Source organism: Poecilia reticulata, chromosome 7 (genome assembly GCF_904066995.2).
Source record: "Poecilia reticulata chromosome 7, P_reticulata-male-v2, whole genome shotgun sequence".
NCBI lineage: Eukaryota > Metazoa > Chordata > Actinopteri > Cyprinodontiformes > Poeciliidae > Poecilia > Poecilia reticulata.
This window is the reverse complement of record NC_088836.1, coordinates 26,358,155-26,378,812: the sequence shown is the minus strand read 5'-3', so window position 1 is coordinate 26,378,812 and position 20,658 is coordinate 26,358,155. Positions and strand designations below refer to the sequence as shown.

The 20,658-nt window shown below is 36.8% G+C and overlaps 2 protein-coding genes and 1 long non-coding RNA gene across 3 annotated transcripts; 1 reads left to right on the top strand and 2 right to left on the bottom strand.

Annotated features, from left to right (window-relative positions):
• Positions 1 to 219: 219 nt before the first annotated feature.
• On the bottom strand, positions 220 to 6,411 carry fkbp1aa (FKBP prolyl isomerase 1Aa). The gene is made up of 5 exons (XM_008414375.3): positions 6,262 to 6,411; positions 6,101 to 6,148; positions 5,579 to 5,691; positions 2,270 to 2,445; positions 220 to 1,297 (listed from the first exon to the last, which is right to left on the bottom strand). The coding sequence occupies exons 1-4, from the start codon at positions 6,296 to 6,298 to the stop codon at positions 2,314 to 2,316; spliced, it is 330 nt and encodes a 109-aa protein (XP_008412597.1). The 5' UTR covers positions 6,299 to 6,411; the 3' UTR covers positions 220 to 1,297; positions 2,270 to 2,313.
• A 726-nt stretch (positions 6,412 to 7,137) lies between these two features.
• On the bottom strand, positions 7,138 to 19,369 carry mfsd2al2 (major facilitator superfamily domain containing 2a-like 2; the record flags this gene model as incomplete). Its single annotated transcript, XM_017305649.2, has 13 exons — positions 7,138 to 7,853; positions 9,303 to 9,467; positions 9,548 to 9,691; positions 9,880 to 9,992; positions 10,066 to 10,149; positions 10,233 to 10,316; positions 10,606 to 10,712; positions 11,736 to 11,835; positions 13,526 to 13,689; positions 14,213 to 14,291; positions 17,629 to 17,761; positions 17,957 to 18,081; positions 19,064 to 19,369. Coding segments are annotated over 13 exons (1,920 nt in total), but the record flags the coding sequence as incomplete, so codon positions are not given.
• On the top strand, positions 16,213 to 17,085 carry LOC108166408 (uncharacterized). Its single transcript, XR_014088268.1, has 3 exons — positions 16,213 to 16,350; positions 16,609 to 16,777; positions 16,967 to 17,085. It is a non-coding gene; the product is annotated as an uncharacterized LOC108166408 (long non-coding RNA).
• Positions 19,370 to 20,658: the final 1,289 nt, after the last annotated feature.

Genomic DNA, 20,658 nt, shown 5'->3' with positions numbered 1-20,658 from the left:
CAATTCTATATATATATATATATTTGTAATTAAGAGATTTACAGAAGATAAATATTTTATCTTCACACGTTTCTATATTTTTTGATAATCACAAAGAAGGAAATGTTGAAACTTGCTTCTGTTCCTACAAGAAATGAAAGCAACAAAAACTTTAAGGTGAGATTTAGAAGCAGCATGAATGTTTCAGTGTTTGGGGAAAAATGGGATCCATGAGACGGCTTGAGCAGTCTGAGAACATTTTATTGCAAAATATGGTTTATGGTTCACTTAATATTGCAGTCATCCAACTTTTTGTATCCAAAGCAAAAAAAAAAATTCAATATTCACAAATGTGCTTCAACACTGCTGCCCATAAGGTTGGAATACAACATTTTTTAAAAATCTGTTTCTATGTAAATATGTGATTTGATTATTTTTCAAAATGTTGTTGACCAAACTCTTAGAAATGCAGAGTGATATTAATAATAAAAAAGCTAAAATGTTTCCGTCTTTATGGGCATCGGTGTGTATTAGATGTAAAATGGCACATTAATCACCCTGTTTCCTTTTGGTAAATAAGAAGCTTGTTTCCTTTGTTTCATGTTTGTTTTTTACTGTGCTGTAACACCATTAAATAACATTTCATAAATGAGGAAAAGCAAAGCAGTGTGATAAAACTGTGCACAAGAAAGCATTCCTTTGGGTAAAATGACTCCTTAAAATCCTCGGAAGAAGCAACAGAAGCAGGCCCAACCTTGTTTTCTTTTTAACTGTAAACATTACACAAATTCAGTCACTTTGAAAATTATGCAAAAAAAAAAAAAAATCTCACATCTGCTAAGACCTGCAGGTTATTAATGGCAACAATCTGACTTCTTTTTATCGTTTTTTTTTTTTTTTTTTTTTTTGATTAAACTCACATTGGAAACGTTCTGAACTTTAATTTTTCCCCACTAGTCATGACTCTTAAATCCTTATTATATTCACGCCTGTTCATCACCGGCTATCCAAACAACGCAAGAACCACAGGAATGATGACACTTATTTGAAACATGGTCCTGATGGCAAATATAGCCAAACAATGTCAAAATTAAGCCAAAGATTAAACAAAACGTCTAAATATATACCAGTAACGGAGCAAAAATACATGGGATGGGCTGACCTATGACTTAAAGTCTAACTTAGACAGTAATAATGAATCAAGTTTTAAAGCAAGTGAGATTATTCTGCATGAATCTGAAAAGGCAACGGACAAGTGATGTAGGTCCTATGCAGGAATCATCGTTATTCCCTCCATGTTCCCGGGACAGGAGTCAACCTGCGACAGGAAAAACACGACACGGTTCAGGAGGAGAGACTCCAGAGCTTAATAAGATATCAACTCAAACTGAGGAGAATGAAAAGTTACATGTGATCCAAAATAATGTGAACATGAGACGATTTCACATTGGAACCACCAGAGGGGGTCAATCTGAGCTCCAGACGCATCGACTTTCTTTTAAAAACATGCATTTATCACTGATCCTGTTCTGCCTGAGATGTTAATCCGTTGTGTCTTTATTAATTTAAAACATTGGTGTAAAAACAAATTAACTTTACGACTGCAAAAATACATTTTATCAAGTATTTTTGGTCTAGTTTCTAGTGCAAAAATCTTAGTAAGCTTGAAATAAGAAAACTGACAAGTAACTTTTTAGCGAGAAATAGACTTTCATAAAGTAAATAATTCCTTAATATTGTTGAAAAAATACCACTTCCAGGCAGTTTATTTAATGAACAGTTCAGTTTGCATGACTGTTATGATAATTTGATGCTGATATGATAAAAAAGTATTTTAATAAGTATTAAGTCCAAAGTTTAACTTCAGAAGATGATCAACATTGCTAAATTAATGCATTATTTTTTGTTTCATAAATATTATGACTTTATTCTCATGATTTTAAAAACAATGTTGCCTGTCTCCTAATACTCAGTTGTAGAGTATTAGGCCTAGTATTCGCATTAGACCTGAATTCAAAGTAAAAATAAACAGAAACTGTACAGGAGGCTTGTCAAACAAGATGGCCGCCGTGTGCGTGCCGACTCTCTAAACTACGGAAACCTACTTGGTGAAAAATGTCCTGATTTTCCAAAGTTGAGAATAAGTTGAATTAGAATTTTGTGAATGGAGCATATGCCAAATTAATTTTTTTAAAGATCTACAGGCCTCCAGGTCATTTAAAGCTACAAACTGGACGCATCGCTGTGATCTAAACATCATCTCTGAAATAATTAGCTATTTCCAACTCACCCTAAACATCTGAGTGGAAATAAACAAAGCTGAGTGCACGAGTTTCAAGCTTCCAGCCCAAGCAGCTCCACGTCGAAGGTGAGAGTGGCATTTGGTGGGATGACCCCTGGGTGACCTTTGCTGCCATAGGCAAAGTCTGGGGAGCAGATAAGCTTCGCCCGCTGGCCTACGCTCATCTGTGGACAGAATGGACACAGACCTAAAAACTTCATGCCGAGTGAAAAACAGACCAATATAAACACTGAACCAAACAGTTAATTATGATGCAGCCAATTCCCCGGAAAGCCGGAACAACGGCTGAAACATAAACAAGTTGCTGAATAAAACGCTGCAGTTCTGAATCCAAATCTGGGGTTTGCAACACAACCTGGTCTCATTTGTGGTGTTTATTTTTCCACAATCATGTATCAAACTGTATGAAAGTAAAGGTTAGGAACGACTGCTGTTCATAAATACAATCTGTTTCCGATAAACAATTAATTATAATTAACTGATGACTGAAATAATTGCCAACTAATTTTGAAACCAATTGTTAACTGGTGTATAGACTCTAAAAAAGAAAAATTGGTGAAAGAACAAGACACTTAACCTGAAATTGTACAAAAAATCCCATAATTTAACATTTAAGATATAAAAAAAAAAAACTTTATCTGTAAATATGTTCTACTCAAAACTCCAACCGGCAAAATTGTAAAAATACATTTATTTCCAGCACTTTTTGCCATCCAATAATTGGTTAATCAAAAAAATATTCAACAATCAGTGCAGCAGAAAAGGCCGAGCTTTTCACATTCTTTGCTACAAATGATCAACCGTTCACCCAGAGAATGCTGTTATTGCATTTTTAGGCAATAAAATGGTTATTTTCTTACTTTATAAAGGAATTTAATTACTCAACCACTTATTAGCATATTCCTAATGTTTAAAAAAGGCTTAAATTAAAAACCTGCATCATGTGACAATTAATCGTCAGAATAATCGATAATTACATCATTGTTAATTGCATCTCTGCAATCTTACCGTTTCCTGACAAGATTTTCTTCTTCTTTCACTTAAATGTGAACATTAAATGCTTTTAATTTCTGGAACAGATCAAAGTTTCTATGGCAGATCGTTTAGATCACAGCCTTTCATTCGTGTTGCTCTGCTCTCTACGTCCCACTGCACAGCTTTGACTCATCGAAAGTCGGAGGAGCAAAATGTTCCTGCGTCTCCAAGCAGACTGAAGAAGAAAAACTAATTTCTCTGTTTGGTGCTAAAAACTCCTGACGGTTACACACACACTCTTTAATCACACAGATCTCAAACGCAAGGCCCGGGGGCTGAATCTGGCCCACCACAGCTCTTAATGTGGCTCATAAACACCAGAGGGACACGCAAATAGAACCTTAAAGATACCGGTTGTGTGATTAAATATTATTTAGTCAATATTGTTTTTGTCCAGTCCCTCCACTTTCTCGCGATTCCATGGTCGTGGAAATTTATGCAAAATCAATGACTTTTTCACACTTTGAGTTTGTTGCAAATTTTCTGCAAGAATTTTCAAAAACATTGAATATTATCAGATTATAGTCTATGATTGAGTTGAAGAACGACAACAAGTCAAAGTTAAAGCGTAAATATTGCAGAATTTCTTGTAAATACTTCTAAATCAGCTCCACAAAAATCAATAATTTTGATTGCAAAATTATTGCAATCAAAATTGCAATAATTTTGATTTCAACAAAAACAATAAAAATCCAGGAGGGACTGATCAATGTGAAATGTTCAATATTATTTGACCTTAAGTATTCGTTGAATTCAAACACATATTTATTAATATTTTAACAGTTTATTGATGGGTTTTATCAAAACATTCTGGCACAACCGGGCCTTTGAGATCATTCATAATCTTGATATGAATCAAGATTATTTTGATAAAAATCAAAATGAGTTTGAAATCCCTGATATAGATGATATTAGGCCTGAGCAACAAATCAGTAACAATATATATTGAAATAGACACATGATTAATATTGTTAGAATCTTTAATAATTTCACTGAAATCTGAACCGCACAGCATGCTGGGGAATGTAGGCAGATGATGCAAAAGTGCACAGAATATGGATGTGATACCATTTCATTCCTGTCATATCTTAAACCAGGGTGTTTTATGTCTATTTCCATACACATATTTAGTTGTTTTCAGGAAATTAAGATGAACTACAAGTGGAAAACAACACACTTACACATAAAGACAATTTAGAGAGACCAATTATCCTACTAGTCATGTTTTTGGCTGTGGGAGGAAACTCAGAGAAAACCCACACATGCAGAGGAAAAACATTAAATGAACGTCTTGTGACAGAGCATTCTAGCTATCAACTAAAAACCACCACAGCCCATTATGGAGATTAATGTTCATAAAAACTCCATGCATTGTTTAATGCAATAATTTTATATTCACTAAAAACGGTTTTGCACTTTACTCTGTATTTTACAGTGACCTACAGGCTAAAACGGCAAAACGCGGCACAAACCAAGTACAAAACACACACAAAGAAATATAACTAAATGCAACAGAAAACTGCTGCTAATGAAGAGGAAATGCTGCAAATGGCAAAACAACAGCAAGCCTGGAAACTCGCTCCACAAAAACACAAGTACTCCAGACCAATAGGGGGAGTCTGGTGTAAATATATTACCTTCATAAATGCTACTATAATGTAATTTTGTAAAAGAGTTTTTTTTGTATAGTGTGCGAAACAAATCAAGGAAGTACATTTAACAATATTATAGTTTCCAGAAGCGAAAAAATTTTGTAACTAAGAGGAAAAAACTGTCTGCCTGTTTGAAAAAGACATTAACTCTTTTTCTTTTGGGTATGCTGTAAAATAATGTCATCCCGTCTTTACTGATTGTCTGGTTACATATGATTTAGTGATAGACTCCCCCTGGTGGCCTGGAGGATTTCCGTTTTGTACTGTTTTACACTTGATGTTTTTTTTTTTTTTTTTTTTTTTTTTATTTTGCCTCCATTTCTGTGTAGCAGCATTTTTCGTTAGCAGCGTGTTTTTGTTTGTTTCATTCGTGTATTTTGCCGTTAATTTAAAAAAAAAAAACGTATTTCGTCGATTGTACCTGTCGGCCACCGTACCTTTTATAAACTTTTGACACATATGAAATATGACAGATTGTGAGCTCTAATAAAACCAAAACAACTGTAAACAAGCCTTTTGTAATTAAAGTAAACAAACCGACTAAATGTCCTCAAAGTGCACCGATTACGTCCATTACAGATTTTATCAGCTGTTCTGGAGGGTTTCTCACCTGAGCTACTCCCTCTTCCCATCCTCGGATAACCTCCTGATGTCCAATCTTGAACTTAAAAGGCTTTCCTCTGGACCTCGAGGAGTCGAAAACTTTCCCATCGTCCAGGGTTCCTGGATAGAAACAGACCCGGTGACCAGTTGGTAGTTTTTATTCAGCCTCAACCGTCAAGAAGTCACCGTTAGCTAGCGCTAGCTGGCTAACCGCAAAGCTTGCACCGTTTAGCAAACGGTTTATCTAAACAACCCTCCTAAGATAAAGCATCTCCGTCTGTGTAAATTAGAATCTGGTGGAGGGTTAGAGAGTAAAAACGTATTTTTACCCAAACGAAGCTTATTTTAGCTGCAGGAAATGTTAGCTTTCATGCTAACTGAGATAGCCAGCGGTTAGATCCAAGAACGTTTGGACTTGTTCGGACCTTTTTACGAACTTTGAAATCCTTAAGGACTTAATTAATACACAAAGTTAACCTAAAACATAAAACACGCTGCGTCTAAATCTGCGAGCATTCTTCCCACTCACCGACATAGTGCACCACGACGCGCTGTCCCTTCTTCGGGAATGTCCGTCCTAAAAAATAAAAAAACAACAAATAAAGGGGAAAACACGGAAGGTGGGGTTTCCTTCTGAACTATGCGGCCCAAATGAATGAAACGGCGAACTAAAACAAGTATTATCCTCACCGTCTCCAGGAGTTATCGTCTCAATTTCTACCCCCATTTTCGCGTTACTGTATCCTTTCTGTCGACCACCGCTGAGGACTGGGAGCGGAAGGAGGAGGCGTTGCGGGGTGTGAACGGATAGGAGGGGAATGCACCAAGTGCTGATGATAGCTGAACTGTCAATATACCTACAGGGCCGGTCCAAGCCTTTTTGGGGCCCGAAGCAGATTTTAATTTAGGAGCCCCCCCCCCCCCCCCCCCCCCCCCCCCCCCCCCCCCCCCCCCCCCCCCATACTAACGTGCTTTATCATTCCTAAGTTACTCTATGTGTGTAACGTACCTAATATCATAAGCATAATTTTAAAATTAACTTACATCTGAACATAACTAAACATTTGAGGGTTTTAGCTACACAATATTTAAAATATGTACTTATTTAACATCATAAATATACACTGTGCCATTATCAAAGGGGCTTTTAATACATATTTTATCATCTCCGTTACAACTTATCTTCCATCTTTTTGTTAAGCTGCCTTTGCTAACAGTAGAACCAGAAGTGGTCCCTTCAAAATAAAAGCATCAAATGGCAAACAGGAAGCTGATAATAGTTCAAGCTAAATGATGACAAAAGGCGCCATAAAGAGATACAAACAAGTAAATAAATTAATTTGGGGTTATTTACAGCTGCTTTGCAGTTCAGAACAACAGTTAAATCTACAAGAACACCGAAAAAAAAATCTTACCAAGTATTTTTTTGTCTAGTTTCTACTGCAAATATCTTATTACAGCTGAAATAACACAAAATGAACTTACAAGTGATTTTTCAGCATTTTATAGGAACTTATTTTAAGTAAATAATTCCTTAATATTGATGAAAAAGTGCAAAGCTTCACAAGCAGATTGTTTCACTTGTAACATGGAAAACATGAAAATGAAACATGAAAAAATCTCCCAATGGAACTAGTACTTTATAAGGAATTATTTAATCAAAACAAGCCCCTAAATCTTGGTGAAAAGTTACTTCTAGGTTCGTTTTGTTTATATTTGAGTGTGCCAAGATATTTGAACTAAACTAGATAAAAAAAACTTGGTAAGATTTTGTTTGTTTTTGTGAAAGAGAGATTCCAGATAGAGCAAAAATGTATCTGAAAAGATTGAATCTGAAATTGTTTTAACTTCTTCAGATTCCACCTTTAAATGAAATAACATGGAGTTTAAACAAAGCTTACATAATCAGCTGCTCATACAGATTTTTACAGGAAAAAGAGGCAAATCTGGTTACTCAGAACCACATTTACACCCAGGACACCTTGGATCGGACATGTGATCGTCCACCATCATTTCCAGGGAAACTTTCACTTCCTTCTGAGCATCGACCAGGAAGGATCATCGGTTTTCGCCACTGAGGATTTACTTGTGACATCTTCCTGCTGTTCTTTCCATGGAGGCTGCCCGCTACAGTTGAGGAGGTGGATAACCAGCTTGGTGATGGATCACGGTTGTAAAATCTGTCCGATTTTGGGTCATCAGGATGCGACTGCTGAGAGTTTGTTGGCAGTTCTGGTTCTGACAGCTCTCTTTGGTCTGCTGGTGATGAAGAGGCTTTATTGCTTTGTATAAGATAAAAATAAAAACATTTACTATTCAGCTTAGCGTTAGAACCAAGGAGTTAAACCAAATTAACAAGTTTTTAACAGTACAGTAGGTGTTTTATGCCTTTTTTACATTTTTATTTCAGTTTTTTATTGTTTTCTGTTTTACATGAGATGTTTGAAATGACCCAAAGGGTATTTGTGACTTTAAAGCAGCAGCAACAGTATTGTTTTCAAACCAGATCAACCTTTTTCATGTTAACTGAAGTTGGTACTTTCTAGTTGTACTTGAAAGTGTAATTTTCTGTCCTCTAAGGAGGAAAATTGAAGATGAACGTCCTTTGAATTTACAATGTTGTCTCACAATCCAATATGGCTGCCACACGTGTAAAACAGTGAAGATTATTTCTAGAGCTGGGCAACAGAGCTAAAAAATAAAATGTCAAATTTTTTTATAACACATCTGTTTTATTAAAGAAAATTACAGAAAATATTTGCAAAAAGTGGCTTTTATTTTAATCATTCCTTCTGTGAGTTGGATAATGCAATATTAGTGCCAGACTGTGTGAATTTTTCCTACTGAAATATAGTCATAATATTAGCAGAATAAGATGGTATTTTACTGGAGGAAAACACCTCATAATTATGAGAAATAAAGTTGTTTCAATTGGAAACAAGCTTAATTATTGAGGTCTGATGTGTCCCATAAACGTCTTTTTTTGAAATAGACTCAGTTGTTTGCATGATTGTTTCAAATTATTACTGATAATAACTTAATACTGATGTGATAAAAGATTAAGTATTTCTATAAGTATTAAGCCTAAGGTATAAATTCACAAGATGCTCATTCCTTATTTTATTTTTTGTATTTTTTGTGTAAACTCTATTAAAACTAATATTTAATTCTCCTAATGTTACAACCTTATTTTGGTCATGTAACGTCTTTAGTCGTTTTATTTCTACAGTATTCATATTAAAAAGAAATCGTAGCCTGGCCCTAATACTCTGTTGCAGAAGACGGCGGCATTAGGCGGGCTGACATCACTATAAACTATGGAAACCGAAGGAATACAATGGTTTAAAAAAAATCTGATTTTCTAAAAATGATATCTCCAAAAACCATAAATTTAATTAATTGATACAATCAATTACCACCCAGCCCTAGCATTTAGCATTTTTGTAATTTCATACTTTTGCGGCTCTATACATAGTTTTATATTTGACTTTCTCAATCATAAAATGCTAAAGTTTACTGACCAGATGAGAATCTCCAAACAAACCAAAGAACTCAAATTAAAACCAAATTTCCTCACAGTTGAAAAGTTGAAGCCAAACATAAAGACGCAACTACAACTTAAAAAGTACAACAAACCTGACCTCTGAAACTATATTGTTCAGAACAGTATTAACATGAATTGATGCACAATAAAGAAAAATATTTAATGACATTTGTAAAAAGCCTCATACTTCTGCTGCTCCAGCTCTAAGCCTTTCCTCTCATTGACTGGGTAGGTGTGAAAGATTCCCATCCCAATCAGCAGAAGTGTGACGGGAACTGGAGAAAACAGCACAACCAGAGCTGTCACCACTTCATCACCATGGTTACACGCACCTGCTTTGTAACCTACAACCCTGCAGACAAGCAGACAGAAAATACAACACAATTCACACAAATAAGAAATGCGCAGAGACTGAAGAGAGGCGATACTCACTGTAATATCATGGTTGACAGTCCCACAGATAGGCCTCCTGCTAGCTTACTGCAGAAAGCATAACCGGAGAAAAACAGAGGCTCCAGCTCTTTAAATGAGGGATGTCTCAAAGCAAAGTCATCTATCACATCAGGAAGCATTGACCTGCATAATACAGGCATGAAAATTACATTTCTGTTTCAGCGAAGGCTGAAAAACTAAGTTTCCGCGGTACTCATCACTGGCTGGTTTGGCAGGCCTGATGAATAATTCATTCGGTTTTCATACAAATTAGATCTGACAGGCGTTGGAAATGATTTTAGAGTTTTTATTTAGCCGGGCGGTTGACTCACCACGGCAGCAGGAACACGGTCGCCACGCTGAATCCCATCAGGATGCACATGGTCAGGAAAACCGGGAGGCTGCTGGGAACGCAGGCAACTGTGATCACGGCTGGGATGAAGAGCTGCAAGAGAAAACAAGAGGCTTTGAGAGACAAAAAGAAACACTGAATATGCAGATAATTCTAAAAGACTTACTGAAAGGCCAATGAAAACTGTGGACTTTTTTCCAATTTTCAGAAGGACAAACTGCCAGAGCGGAACTGCTACTGAAGCAGAAACCTGAGGAAGCTTAAAAATGTTTTAAACGCACAAATAAAAGTTACCTTTCATAAAATTAAGTTAAAATCACCTCTAATCCTTACCAACAGAACCAGCAAGAGGAGCTGAAAATGAGCTCCCAGTCCGGCAACATGACTGCAAAACAAGGCAAAGTTTCCCAAAGACATCTGAAATCAAACAAAAGGAGAAGGAAACCTTAAAGGGGGTTTAGATGCATGGAAGAACCTTCAGCTTGAAAAAATAACATGTACAAAGTAAGACATACAACAGAAAGGGGATAGGTTTACATAAGTTTATTATTCCCCCTACCTCTTCTTCAAACAAATATTATGGTATTTGAAGTGTGAATGTGAATACTTTTGAAATAATCCAACGTTTTTGTAAGCTAATCTGAGCTAAGATAACAAAACGTTAACAGGAGTAAAAATAGAAATGAGTGACAATCTTAAACTGCACCTGAAAAGCAAGAGCACAGAAAACAAAGCCGAGCACGAGTCGCTGGTAAGGAACGTGGCACATGAGCATCTTCAGGGAGCTCAGGTAAGACGGACGTTCATCGGCGTCTGGAAAAACAAAAACATACATTTCACTTGAACTACGGTCACATTTTTATACAAACAAAAAGACGGAATCACTGAAATGTACTGAGATTTAACAGTGGTGTAAGAAACACACTGTATCTATTTCTGTTGTTTTGACAGAATCTAATGAATCAAAACAAATAGTAATGTCAGACAAAGATGATTTTGGCCCACTCTTCTTTGCAGAGTTGTTTTAACTCAGCCACGTTCATTTGACCATAAATAATCATTTTGAGAGGTTAAAGTCTGGATGTCACTGCAAAAATACAATGTCTTACGAGTATTTATGGTCCAATTTCTTGTGCAAATGTCTTAGTAAACTAGAAATATGAAAAATTAAGTTTTAAATAGCTGTTCAGCAATAAATATGAACTTGCTTTAATATAATAATTATTTAATTTTGATGAAAAAATTCTAGTTTTATTGGCAGATAAATTAATTTATAACATGGGAAAGATGTCTTGTTATAAGTTAAATAATCTACCAATAGAACTAGAACTTTTTCATCAATATTAAAGAATTACTGACTAAAAAAAGCTTATATTTTTTCCTGAAAAGTTACCTGAAAGCTAGCTTTGGTTTATTTTATGTGTGCTAAGGTATTTTTACCAGAAACTAGACCAAAAATACTTGGTAAGATTTTGTGTTTTTGCAGTGAAGTCCAGACTTTAACCTCTCAGAATAATTATTTTTGACCCAGTGGTCTTTGATGTGACTTAATTAATATAATTCTTCAAAAAAAAGTATCTTTGTTCGATATTATAATCTGCTCAGCTGACTTAAAAATGTCAAAGAAGTTTTATTTAAAATCTGAAGTAATTTAAAAACTGTTAAAACAACAATGTCATAACTTTTTAACATGGTGCCAGGATAGTTTGGATATAATTTCTCCTTAATAAGATAAATCTTCATTTGAAAGGTGTGTTTTATATTTAAAAGTGTTATTTTTGTCTGATATAAATGGCATTTTAATGAGCATTTTATTTGCAGTGTCTGGATACTGACCGTGTCGGACTGACTGCTCCCTCACACCGAAGAACAGAACCAGGCTGCTGAGGAGGAACAAGCCACCAGTGATCCCGGCTGAGGTCAGGAAAGCCTTTTGCTGGAGGCAAAGTAAACACCAGGAAGTGTATCTCATAAGTAATTCATGTTTTGCTGTCTACAAAGTTAGACTAAACACAATCTGGCATTTTTATGTAACCTAAAGTTGACCTACTGTGGTTCCTTGAACAGGTTGGGACAGCTCTACAGGCTGTCCCATTATTTTATTTATTTTTGCAGAAAATCTTTCTTACATAATGAGATTTTAATCCGCTCAGGTCCGCCCACAGTGGGCTGCTTTCACAATGAGCTGTTTAAGGGTCTCTTGTCACCTTAAATCTCCAACTAAAAGTTGGTACTTGCACATATAAATTGATGGGGGAAAAAAGCACAATTATACCAATGTACGTCTTTGAAAAGCAGAAGTGGCGCCTCCTGCACAACCAACAAGAATCCAGCCTAATGTAAGTCAACAACAAAGCACTTATTTTTTTCAGCAGCCATTGTACACCTCATACAATGGTAAAACCAGCTGACCAAACGTGCTGGATGTTCACTTTGTTTGCCAGGTAATGGGGCGGGGCTCGGATGCAGTTGCTAGGTAACAGCACATTGCCTAAAGATTGTGACTTGACAACTGGGAAGTTTTGAAATGGCACGTTTTCCAGACACCAAAAAACATTAATTTACTGCCATAAAACGTCTTAGTGGTTTTCTTAAGCACCTCGGCTGTTTTCAGAAGCAGCGGAGACCCAAGTGGACATATAAAAATGTACAAAATGGGAATTTCGCATAATAGGGACCCTTTTAATATTTCTGTGGCTGTCGATAAAGTCATAGAACGAGTAATTTTGTCATTTTCTCACTGACAGCTATAACACCTCTCACGATGTTCAGAGTGCTGTTATTCACAGATATGTTAGTTTGACATTTTGCCACCCATTTCAGTATTTTTTAAAGCTTTTATGGTCAGAAGAGGCTAAAACGGCAGCATGACGCTCAATATGAAACTATTTATGATCTTATAGAGGATGAGAGCCACTGCAAAAACACAAAATCTCACCAAGAATTTTAGGTCTACAGTTAATATAAGACAAAACTAACTTTCAGGTAACTTGTCAGCAAGATGTAGGAGCTGGTTTTAAGTAAACGATTACTTAATATTGACTAACAAATACTAGTTCCACTTTTCACAAAACTTGTTACCAACTTGTAAGTGAAATACTAATAAGGTTAGTATTTTTCCAAAACCATTAAGGAATTATTTACATAAAATAAGATCATATATCTTGCTGAAAAGTTACTTGTTAAAGTTACTTTTGCCTTATTTTGAGTGTTTGCACTAGAATCTAGACAAAAATACTTATTTTTGCACTGTTTAGGTTTTGACATATTTAATGAAGAGCATGAAATATTTTTTTTTCCCAGTATTTGACCTGTGGATCAATAATCAGACTTGATCAAACCAGATTCATTTCTGCCTTTCAAGTTTTTCTTCTTATTCCTGTGCAGCTTCCATGAAACCCTAATGACTTTGTAATGCATATTTCTCTAAAGTGAAAGTATAAACGGTTTATATTACTGTAGGAATAATACCTGAGCAGCAACAACGTCTTCATCCAGCCAAATAAAGTAAATTACAGGGTAACAAGATCTTCCTGGGACATTGTGAGTATAATAGAAGCTCAAAGTTTCCAAGCCTGTTGTATAAATATTAGTTTAAGCTCGTCTCTATTTTAATGTCCCAGTACCGTTTCATGCAGAGAGGCAGTCTGCGGCTCGGGTGAGCTGTGAGGCGTCTGGTGGACCTGGTCCAGATGCTCACAGGCCTCCTGCTTCTCAGCGTTGAACACGGACACGACTTTTCCCTGAATCACTGACACCAGCAGCAACGCCGCCATCTCCACGCTCATTCCTGGACGAAAACACCACAAACGCAGAAAGCCTGGAGTGAACCCAGTAGTTGACAACATCCCAGTTAAAACTGCAAGCTAAGACAATCACATATCAAAGTTTCCAGCTTTGGTGAAACAAAGAATTTGATGGAGAACAATAAAAAAGTAACATAAAAAGAGGGGCAATAAATGAGGAAACCTTTTTTTTAATACTTTTGATTTAAATCTAGCTTTGCCTTTGACTGGGTGAGTGAATGCACTTCACTAAAACAATACCAGTCTGAACTGACCACAACACTCTTCGGTGTATATTTTGAGAAAAGACGACTCAAAGTTCCCTACGTTCAGCTTCAGTGAGGTACGTTAAAGCTGTTCCCACATTTTCCCGTCTAATAGATATGTTTTGGTCAAAACGTGATGGATAAATCTCCCATTACTTAGTAAAGTTACTTTTCACCAATTTGACTGTGGTGTATAAACATTTTCAGATGCAGCCCAGCGGCTCTGAGGTACCAGCTGGTGAGTGTCTGCGGTTCCTCTTACGGTAGGCAGTGGCAGAGTCTCTGTCCCTCTGATGTCCTCCCAGGGACATGCTCAGCGAGACGTAGGGGACGTTGTAGCACTGCTCACAGACAACAGGAGGAAGACATGACACCAGCTGACAGCAAATGAGAAACTGGGTAACCATGGCGACGAAGCTCCCAGAGAAATAACAGCAAATACAGCTGATGGAATTCCTGTCGCCATGGTGATGGGGGTGTGGAGGGGGGGCGGGGGGGAGATTAGGACAAGAAACTGAAGGACAGTGGAGCACAAACAGAGATTGAAGCCATAATTCTCTACTAACACAAAACAGCACAAACTATTTACCTTCTGTTCTTTATTATTAATTAATTAATGAGGGAAACTATCACTTAAGTAGCTTAATTTGGAACTTAAACTACCCATAAACTAAGATATTCCAGTGGCTCCAAACAGATCTCCGGTTTATCTGATGAGCTAAATATGATGACTTTTTTCTTTTTTTTAATTTCCAGATCTTTGTGTTAAAAATCAGTTTTACTGCTTTGCAACTTTTCTAAAGACTTCCACCTAAGAAAGTAGATATATAACATAAAACAACTTTTAAGCATTGAAAAGCTCTAAAACCATAGGACCTGCATGGATTTTTGGATCTGGATTTTAGAAAGTAAGAAAGTCGGCCACACATATAATGGCAGACTGACAAAGCTTGTTTCATCCATCTTACAAATGCAAAGTGAATAAACCTTTAAAAAATGTAAAATCAAAAACTTTAGTGGGAATGAAACATGTATGTTCATATATGAGGGATTTCTCTAAACAGGGGCCTGCCCAGGGCACCATTCCTGTTACCACCACCACTGTCTCTGTAGATAGAGTCCGGACCAATAAAGTTCAGTTAGCTCAGAAACATGATTTTAAATCCAAGCTGAACATTTAAATAAGATCTGTTGACTTATATTTGCATAAATTGATTAAAAATAAAGAAAAACTTACTTCAGAAAGCTTTATTGTAAAAATGTAATAAGCAAATTTATGAATAAACTTAAATTATTTAAAGACAGATTAAAAGACCCAGAATATAAGGAGAGTGAAAAGTTTTAATAAATTAATAATACATTTAAATAATTATTTCATAAGTTATTTATTGATATTTGGCACTCTTCACTCTCTACTGGAGCAACAATTTAGTATTAAGATTTTAGGGAAAAAACTATATTAGGAACATAGTTCTATATATAAAAAATGTTCACGGTTTTTATAAATTATTCTAAAAGTATATTAGAAATAAACTGGCTTGTTCTTAGAAAAAAACACATTTTCAAAACTTAAAAATAAATATTTTCTCCAGTCCTAAATTATAAAATACAAAAAATAAAATGGTACTGTTTCTCTAAATTATTCTAAAACTATATTAGGGATAGACGATAAATAAAACTTATAATGCTATCAACGTGAGTTTTATTAGCGGTTGAGATTTGGACTGTTTTTTTTGTTTGTTTGTTTGTTGTTTTCTTTTCTTTTTCTTCTGTGGGTAGGCCGCAAGAGCGGAAACTGTCAAATCTGGCAACCCACCAACGGCGCCATGTTTGTGTGAGGCGCATGCGCCATGTTGGATAGAAATTTGGCGCATTTACCACGTCATTGTTTTAATTAAGGCGCGGCTTGCACCTGGCCGCCCGAAGACATGAAACCAGCCTTCTGCTATTCATCCATCCTGGCACTTGGATTACAAAATGGTCTTTTCTGATCTCAAAAGACCATCCGCGTGACCAACCTAAACGACTCAAAACGTTTGCAGATCGACTAGAAATTGTCTCCGTGTTGATGGAGCCTACCTGCTGAGGGATCAGCTAGGGAAGGTAGGCCGCAAGAGCGCCATGTTTGAAATGTGGTACATGGACTAAGACGGTTGCTGATCAGCAGTTTTTGTTGAGATGGAGACTCTGAAGATACCAGATGGTGTTAGACTGGTGGGAAATATGGATGTCAAGATGGCTGCGATGGCACTGGACTATGAACCCAATCCCAGGAAGTGTGGTTTGCTACTTCCTGTAGCCACTCCTCAAGGCTTGAAGTCGTCGGATAAGTTCATGGACGTTGGTAGCAAACGAGTACAATGAAGTCATCGGATGAGTTCAAGGAATTTGGTAACAAAGGTAGGTGTTTTGGTCTTGGGTACAACAACCAGAACTTTGATTCGCTCAACGCAAGAAAAACACGGTAGGCTATTTGAAGGTTTGGTGTTCTGGTCTTGGGTATAACGACCAGAACACATCTTGTATTCTCTGGTTTGCGATCAAATGTGTAATTCAAAGGTGTGATAACTAACGCATAGGGGAAATGTCCTTCAGCCAGGTTTCAGGGTTTAGCCTGAAACCTGTGCCCATCCTGCTGCTGTTCATCCTGTTCTTCAGAAATCCTGGATCATCTTGTCTCCGATTTCGCCCTTTATTGACCCTCCATTTATGGAAGGAAAACCCTTCGCCACCCTGCTGATGGACGACCTTAGTGACCTCTGTGACCTTACCACTGGACTCAGCAAGTTTTCTGGAGGAAAACCAGGAAGTGTTCCCAGGTGAGCAGGTAAGGCAAACTCTCTCAGCAATCCGTCTTAAAGAATGCTGCAGGTATTTTACTGTTAAAGCGATATAGTGTGAGGTTTTGAAAACTGACTATTCGTTCCGAGTCGTTAAAGACCTGAAACCTGCACCCGTCTTGCTGTAGTCGTCCTCCTGGTTCGCCCCGTTTCCGACTCTGATTTTTCCTTCGCAGCTTCAGGACGAAAACTGATCCTGTCTGCATAAACCTAGTTAACGGTTGAAGGTCATATGTAGGGTTTTGGTTTTTAGGATTATTTCCAGTTCTTGGAGAAAATAACTGCACCTATTGTTTTTGTAAAGTGCTTTAAGACATTTGTTGTGAATTAGTGCTGTATGAAGAAACAGAATTTAATTGAAAATGTGAAAAGCTAAAGGAATTTGAAAGAAAGTCAACAGTTGATTTGTAATGTCTGCAGCGATAAAATATATGGAAAAGAAAGGAATTTCAAGTAAATTTACTCTAACTTTGTTACTTTTGACACTTATTGGCACATGTGAATTTTATGAATTCAGGGTTTCCCTCATAAAAGCCTGTGGTAATGCATCCATGTTTTTGAGTTAAATTTTTAAAGTTGACAAAAATGTAAATATATTTGTGTTTTTGGAAGATTCATACATGATCACCAACTATAAAGTCTTCAAAAAAATCAAATATTACTAAAAACTAAAACTATCCTTGGGCTGGTGGGGTAGAAGTGAAGCCTGGTGGCCCGCCAGGCTCATAAAACCTCTTGTCTGAGGGCTCACGTTTGAGTCGATTTGTACTTGTGTGCCTTGAAGTTGATCCTCAGGGAGAAAGTTATTTAAATTGAATTGGAAACTGAAGATATTTACGCTCATGAGCGTCTCGAACAGACAGGCCGCTGTGAGGAACCACAACACGCAGGCGGCCTCTGACATGGAGTCTGCAGGCACAAACCACAGCAGCACGTAGGACAGGATGCCAAACGGAGTGGAAACGACCAGCCTGCCAGACGAAAAGGTGAAGGTTCAAATCCCGGACGTCCGACTCCAGCAGAGCTACAATCCTGCAAACTTTCAGAAGCTTCCCTGATGTGATGGATGAATCTAAAAGCTGCAGGATATTGGCTCTCAGGAACTGGAAAATGGTGGAGCATCTCCTGAATTAAGTGGTTTAGTAGTGAATGAGCAGCTGACTGACCATGGGGTGAGTTTGCCGATGGGTGTCCAGGTACTGCGGGTCACCAGGTATCCAACCAGAGGGTCAGTGACGGCGTCCCAGGCCCGACTCAAAAACAAGATCAAAGACACAGAGGAGGCCTTCATCTGGGCAAAAAATGGACAATTAATGGCGCATAACTTTTATAGATGTTTAAATGCCTTTAAAACAACATTCATTATTTATTTTTGTGACACATTTTAAGAAGACAGAAAATCTTACCAAGTATCTTTGGTCCAGTTTACAGTGGAAATGATTTACTACAACTCAAGTAAGACTAAACTGACCTTGGAAGTAACTTTTCAGCAAAATGTAGCAGTTTATTTATTTTTTTATCGATTCCTTATTTTTTATTGTCAGATTATTTAATTTACAGGAAGACATTGTTTTAAGTGAAATAATCTGACAGGAACAGGTATTTTTCACCAATACTAAGGAATTATTGACTTAAACTCCTTTATCTTGCTGAAAAGTTGCACATTAGTTTTCTTATTTAAAGTTTACTAAGATGTTTCCATTAGAAACTAGACCAGAAATACTTGTTTTTGCAGTGCAGAGTATGTAAAATTACAGAAATTTTATCACAGACCAAAACTATTTCTACTAAATGTTAGTAGTTTAAAGACAAAATGAAAGAATTTCGTATAACAATTACAAAATGAAATCTGGCAAAAGAAAATTTTCCAAATCAGTTTATTTCAATAAAAAAAACTTTCATCTGAATTTTTGGTTAAAACGTGTTTTTTCTTTTGTTTTTTTTGTTTGTTTTTTTTTTCTCATTCAGTGGATTGAAAATCCAGAAATTTTACTGAAACAAGAGTAGCAATGATTCAAAATAAATGTATAAGCTAGTATAAATTACTCTTAAAATACATTTTTACTAAACATTACTGAAATGTAACTGTAAATTTAATTAGTTTCTACTCGACTGTGGGAGATTTTTGGAGAAGAGGAACTACGATTTTCTTGTGGGCCACTGAGAAAAATTATTGTAGCAAAAAAAAGTAATTGAAAGAAGAAAATTCTTTGAGTTTATCCCAAAAGGTGAGGATAAAATTTTATTTTTGTGTTAACAGGTTAAACTTTCACCTGTACGACATCCAGCAGGAAAATCTGCAGTGAAATCCCGATGGCAGCAGATGTGACCTGATATGGGACGCCTCCTACGGCGTAGCAGATCTTCCTCATCAGAGGGATCTGCCCCGATCCCTGAGAACCAGAGAGGACAGACGGGAGGTTAAATCTGCAGTAAGCAACTTTTGTAAACAGTTTGGGTTTAAAACTGTCACTATGACCTGATAGTATAACATGAGACGGATGATCTGGAAAAACAAAAACATTCTGCCTTCTCCCAGTAATGAGTAAAATCAACCAATCAGAGCCAGGAGGACGGTCTTAGCGGTGTCAATCATCCTTGTGTATGCCTTATGGAAAAAGCTTGGGGACAGCCCTGTCTGTCCCAATATGGCTTCACATCCGCTTTAATAAAACTCTAGTTTGTTTCTCTAGAAAGTCCGGTTCGTTGGGGAATGAGAAGTCGAACTCTGAAGCGGACCAGAACGCAAACTCAGGTCTGGCTAAAAGCTCCAAGAGCAGCAGTGCAGGGCATTCTGGGTAAATAAATTCCAAATGTCGCAATTTCAGTTCATAATCTAGCCAAGATTATTGGACTATCGGGTGTGAAAACAACCATGGAAAACTCCATGAAGACATGAATGAGGTTTTAGAAACCCCTAACCTGCAGAGTCGAGACCTGAACCCGATGCAAGATCTTTAAGCTCAATTAGAACCAGGCCTTCCTGTCCAACATCAGTGTCTGACCTCAATGTTGTGCTTCATGAAGAATGGTCAGAAATTCCCAGAAACACTTTACTAAACTTTGTGGACAGGCAGTACTGAAGAGAGCTGGGCGGAAACAAACAAAAATGGCTTTACATTATGACAGCTAAATAAAACAGCTTCCTTAATATGTGCAAAATTGGTGCAATAATAAATTTTTGTATCAATATTAAGGAATCAACTTAAAACAAGTTTATTTATCTTGTTAAAAAGTTAGTTTTAAATTAGTCTTACTTCAAGCATGATGAGGTATTTGCACCAGAAACTAGATCAAAATTACTTGGTATTTTGTGTTTTTGCACTTTTGCTCTGTAAGAGAAAGAAAAAGCAAATCTCTAGAGTAATTTAAAACATTTCTTCAAGTCAAATCAGTGATTCAGTGAAAATCTTACAGGAAGTGCAGACTTTATTTCTGCTCTTTGTCCTGCTAATTCTTGGATGCTGTGGTGAAATTTTCCACGAAAAGAGAGAAATCTGTTACCCACCCTCTGCTCTCCTCCGCGCTTCGACAAGACATTTCTTAACGCCTCAAGCTTTTTCGTAAAGTTTTCATAGCGGCTCATCCTCCGTGTGCAGGAGTAACAATCACCAGGAAAACTGAGTGTGAAGCGGAAAGCAACACTTCTCTAAAGGACTTAATTAAATCCCACTTATGTGAAACTGAAATCCGGTCGATCCGCTTTTCTTTTTGCTTCAAAGTGCGGAACAGCAGATCGTTTTACACCGACTGAAAGTGATTGTGGCAGCTTCCTGTGTGGAAATGTGAAACATGAATCACAGTGAATATTTTCAGCTAAATTAAAAACTAGAAACTAATTTTGTTGGAAGCCTAAATCATAAAATAC